Source organism: Physeter macrocephalus, chromosome 21, assembly GCF_002837175.3.
Source record: "Physeter macrocephalus isolate SW-GA chromosome 21, ASM283717v5, whole genome shotgun sequence".
Classification (NCBI taxonomy): domain Eukaryota; kingdom Metazoa; phylum Chordata; class Mammalia; order Artiodactyla; family Physeteridae; genus Physeter; species Physeter macrocephalus.
This window is the reverse complement of record NC_041234.1, coordinates 82,598,654-82,603,247: the sequence shown is the minus strand read 5'-3', so window position 1 is coordinate 82,603,247 and position 4,594 is coordinate 82,598,654. Positions and strand designations below refer to the sequence as shown.

At 42.3% G+C, this 4,594-nt stretch overlaps 1 protein-coding gene across 1 annotated transcript; it reads right to left on the bottom strand.

The window, feature by feature from the left end:
* Positions 1-1,494: 1,494 nt before the first annotated feature.
* On the bottom strand, positions 1,495-4,282 carry LOC102976267 (rho GTPase-activating protein 12-like). The gene is given in 5 exon segments (XM_055081599.1): positions 1,495-2,752; positions 2,755-3,282; positions 3,284-3,761; positions 3,763-4,063; positions 4,180-4,282. Coding segments are annotated over 5 exon segments (2,514 nt in total). The 3' UTR covers positions 1,495-1,648.
* Positions 4,283-4,594: the final 312 nt, after the last annotated feature.

The following is a 4,594-nucleotide window of genomic DNA, read 5'->3' as shown; positions in this document are numbered from 1 at the left end:
GGGGCGGGAGGGGCGGGAGCTGGTGGGAGGGGGCAGGAGGGGGCGGGAGGGGTCACGAGGGGTGGGTGGCAGAGGCACTGGCATGGCAGGGAGCACAAAGGTGTAAAACGAGGAAAACATTTGCCACAGGAAGTACTGGATTCAGTTGATTTCTTTTTAAATGAGGTATTATAAGAGTGTGCCAGTAAATGCAAAAACAAAACAAAATTAAAAACCAAAATGCACATTTCCAATGGAAAAATCTCTAAACCTCTTATAGTTTTCTTTATTCAGATTAGACATTTCATATACAGCAGTTAATCTAGAAAAATACATTTAAAAAAATCTTCAGCAGACCATGCTCTCTGTAACAAAACTTTCCAAACCCTGTTTTATTATACAAACCAATCTACAATAGTAGTGTACAAAGAAATTCTCAAATTTAGCAATGTCGAAACACACCATTGTAAAGCAATTATACTCCAATAAAGATGTTAAAAAAAAAATTTAGCAATGTCATTTTCGATCTGACATCCATCTAATTTACATATGGGTTTCCACTATTCGTATTGCAGAGTTAGAATTCTGTAATAATTTTTTTCTAATGTATTCTGTACATATTAAATAATCTAAAAGGTTCCTCTTGTAGTGCATTTACCATTTAGCAAGTCTATTCAGCATTTTTCCAGTACCATTTGCATTACAGTGATTTGCCTGTAAATGTAATTAAAATGTAAAAGTGCACACAGTTAACTTTCTCAAATAACGGCCTATTTCTGGAGGAAACCTAATATTCACAGAAAAGAATTACCAATATTGTGATTAGAAATGAGGGGTTAGAATGCACTCTGAGACTATATAGCACAATTATATACGTAAGCTAAAGGACAGTGAGTCTTTAGCCTGTATTTACATCAAATAACGTTGGTTTCCACAGGGTCATACCAAGAACTCAGTATGGCACTAGATAGAATTAGGATTGTTAGCTACAAGTCAGTGTAGCACAGAGACCCTCAAAATACCCCGAACTGGCTTATGCTAAATTAAAGTCCAGTATATTACAGTGTTTTAAGTACTATTAGTGTGCTGCCGTGCTACTCCGTAAAGACAGCAAGCCTTCATCAAGGGATCGCATCTGGGTTATAATGGGTCCTAGCAATCAGAACGCCACTGTATGCAGAATCCCTGAAAAAAAAAATACGCAGGTTTCAAAACAGATATACTTCATTTTGTTTAAAATGCCCAGGAGCGTTTTCAAAATACCTGATAGTAAGTATTGTTCTATAGAGTGATGAACCTATTGAATCAGGAGAAGAAATTCTATGTTATCCAGTTTGAGGAGAAAAAAATGTAGTATTCTTACCAAATTATCCAGTGTATATGACTGGTTAGAATCGTCAAGTTTTGATTTTTACTGAAATTCAGAGTATGAAATTCAAATATTCAGGATTAAATTAATTCAAACGTACACACAGTTCTATCAACTTGCAACGAAGCAGCAAATATGAGGGCCTATCACACATCTGGACTCTCCCATTCCTTTCTGATCCCTCAGAAAAGTGCAAAATCAAAGAATCACTGCTTGGTCCAAACATAAAATACATCAGGTATAAGGACTTGGAATCTGATGAAATCCGGCTTCTATTCCACAGGTTGTCTTCAGTAAGAGTCAACATCCGAAGATGGAATTTATCTCGAGAAGAATTAACTCTACAGTCTGATTCTGGTAGATGGTATGAACTGCTATGTTACCAGTCTCTTTCTCTGGCTTTAACAGAGTGGAACCAGACACAATTGCTATACTCTGATACGTCATTCTGTTTTTTTCTCCGTTTTCTATAACTCTTTTGAGATGTCTAAACAGAGTCTGCATTGTGTCCTGATTTGGCTTTGGCAACTGTTTGATTAGATCCTTCACAGCAGAGACACGCTGTCTTGGTTCTTGTTTAACTGCATTAACAAAATCATTAAAATGATCAAATGTAAGGAGAGGTTCTGGTAATTCTCGAAAAAACATTTTCAGTGCTCCAGTGATGACATGAATATCTTCCCATTTACTATCCTTCAAGTCCAATTTCTCATCATGGTTGACTGCAAACCTCAGCTTCTGGATCACTGCAAGGTTGCCACTAACTCTGTAAATCCCATCAACATCCAACCCATATTGTTCAACATGTTCAATGCACAATTTCACAAATGTTGGCACTGTGCCATTCTCTCTCCGACACAGATTAGCAAGATTGGTTCCAAATACCTGATCTTTAATATAACCTTTTTCACAAGCAGCTTGCAAAGTGGGGCGTCGTGTAAGAAACTTCTTTAAGTTGTTCTTATTTTTTTTCTGTTCTGAAGAATCTATGCTAGATACTTTTGTGGAACGCGATTTCTTCAGATCCTTATGGTCCATTTCTTTATCGTGCTTTTCTATTCCTGGTGAATCTGGTATATCTTCCTCAATTGCTTCATCGGGTTCTACTGTCTGATTGCTGATAGTGCTACTAAGAACTTTAAACCACTCATTGATAACAGCGTCATTATCAAACTGAATCAGCAGTTCTGTTCCTTGACAGGTTTTCAGCTCAAATACATTCTTTTTGCTGGATTTATTCTCGGATGCCGTCTCAATCATCGCCCCCTTAAGGTCCACCATGAACTCTGGTTTGGACTGATTACTCCCGAACCAGCTTGTGCTACTTTCTTGAGTTTTGGTAAACAGTAAAGATGAACCCTGCAACACGGCCCAAGAAGACAACTAGTTCTTTTGAACCTTTTTTTCCCATTTTCGGTAACTTTTGTTACATTTAATAATCCATATTTCTCTTGACCCCTTGGACTGCTGGCTGTGTCTCGGTTCTTTGGTGAAGAGGGAGAAGACTCATTTTCAGAGTAGCAGGGTTTTGAGACAGTTGGAGATTCCTTGTCATTGGTGTCCAACACAATGGTGCTATGTCTCCACTTTGTTAACACTACTGGTTCTTGCAGCCGCCTGTCCAGACTCCTACTTTTAATAATTTCTCTTTGCTGCTGAGATGAGGCATTATACTTTGGCAACTCCCATTCTGACCGAGATCCATCTGCACTGTAGTAATATTGTCTACCTTGATCGTCAACATGCTTGAGCCACTCTTGATCTCCTGGACTTTGGGAATCTCCTTTGCTTATGTTTGTATCTCGAGTCCAACGAGGGGGTTTCCAAGTTCTTTCCTGTGTTCCTCTGTTATAGTAATAACAATGTCCTGAACTATCTTTATGAGGTTCCCATTCTCCATTAATCTGAATTGCTGGGTTTCCGGGGATCGGGGGGGAGAGACGGCTGGGATATTTTCAGTTCTTGAAGGTTAGCATAGACAGGAGAATCTGGCCGCCCTTGATTTGGAGGTGTTGTCGTCCTTATCTGCTCAGTGGAGCTGCTGCTAAGCTCATCACCGGACTCTGAATCCTGATGTATCCGTTCCAAGCCTTCTCCTGCTGAATCACAAGACTGTTCCTGGGAGAAGCCAGCTTTCTATACGTCCAAGAACTCTGGACCGGGAAAGTGACCAAATAAACGTGTCCTATTCTGGCCAGAAACTTTGGGAGAACGTGAGTCACTGTCGAACTTTCCATTATTATGGGTCAGGTTCAGGCTGAGGTTGACAGTCTGACCTGGAATATAATTGGGTCCAAAATTCTGATTGGCATCACAAATAAGACCTGTCCCTTGAACAGACGGCAATGGCTTTCCAAAACTTGAAAGCTCGGGCAATTTGCTCACATTTTCTGTTGACCTCTGAAGGTGGAGACTGCATCGTTTTCGCAGAATGATCCGGCAACCCCGCTGCCTGTTGCACAGGCGGCATCAGGGCTCTGCGGCCGACCTCCCTCACGTACTGGGCAGGCACATAAAACGCTTTGGAGTTCTCGTCCAGCTTGACCTGCCACCAGTCATCCCTGGTCTTCTTCACCAGGATGTATCGCTCCCCTTGTTTTATCACGACCTTTCTGTCCTTCGCTTCGTATTCTTCGTCATACTCCATTTCAATATACACGTGCCCTGGAACAATCTTCCCACCTCTGTCAGCCGTTTTCTTTCCGTAATACTCACCTCTCAGAAAGGATGCTTTGCCACTTTATGACTCTGTGGCTTGTTGGAGCAATATGGCTTAGAAGGAGAACTAAACATCCAGTCTTACATTTAAACAGAGGGCCCGGTGGCCTCGCGGGGGCCGGCTCCCTCCTGGCCGCTAGGCGGCGGCGGCGGCAGGGAGCCCAGGCGAGCCCGAAGGGCGCTCGCTAGGCCGCAGCCGGGCCGGAGCGTCCCCATCAGCAACCATTTTAAAGGCAAAGCCAGTTAAAGCGAGCAAGCTGTGCTGATGAATTGGGCATGGAGTGCGAGAGAGGGTCAAGGATGACTCCCCGTGTTTCAGCCTGAGCAACTAGGTTAATCGGGGTGACGTTTTTTGAGATGGGGAAGAATGAGAGAGGCACCGGTTCAGGGATGGGGGAAATCCTCAGTTGAGTTTGGGACCTTTTAAATTTGAGGAGCCTGTTAGGTGTCTAAATGCCGATGTGAGGAAGTCTGGAGAAAGGAAATATATATCAGACAAAGGGGTGCAGAGTGCTTGGATGGAAAGGG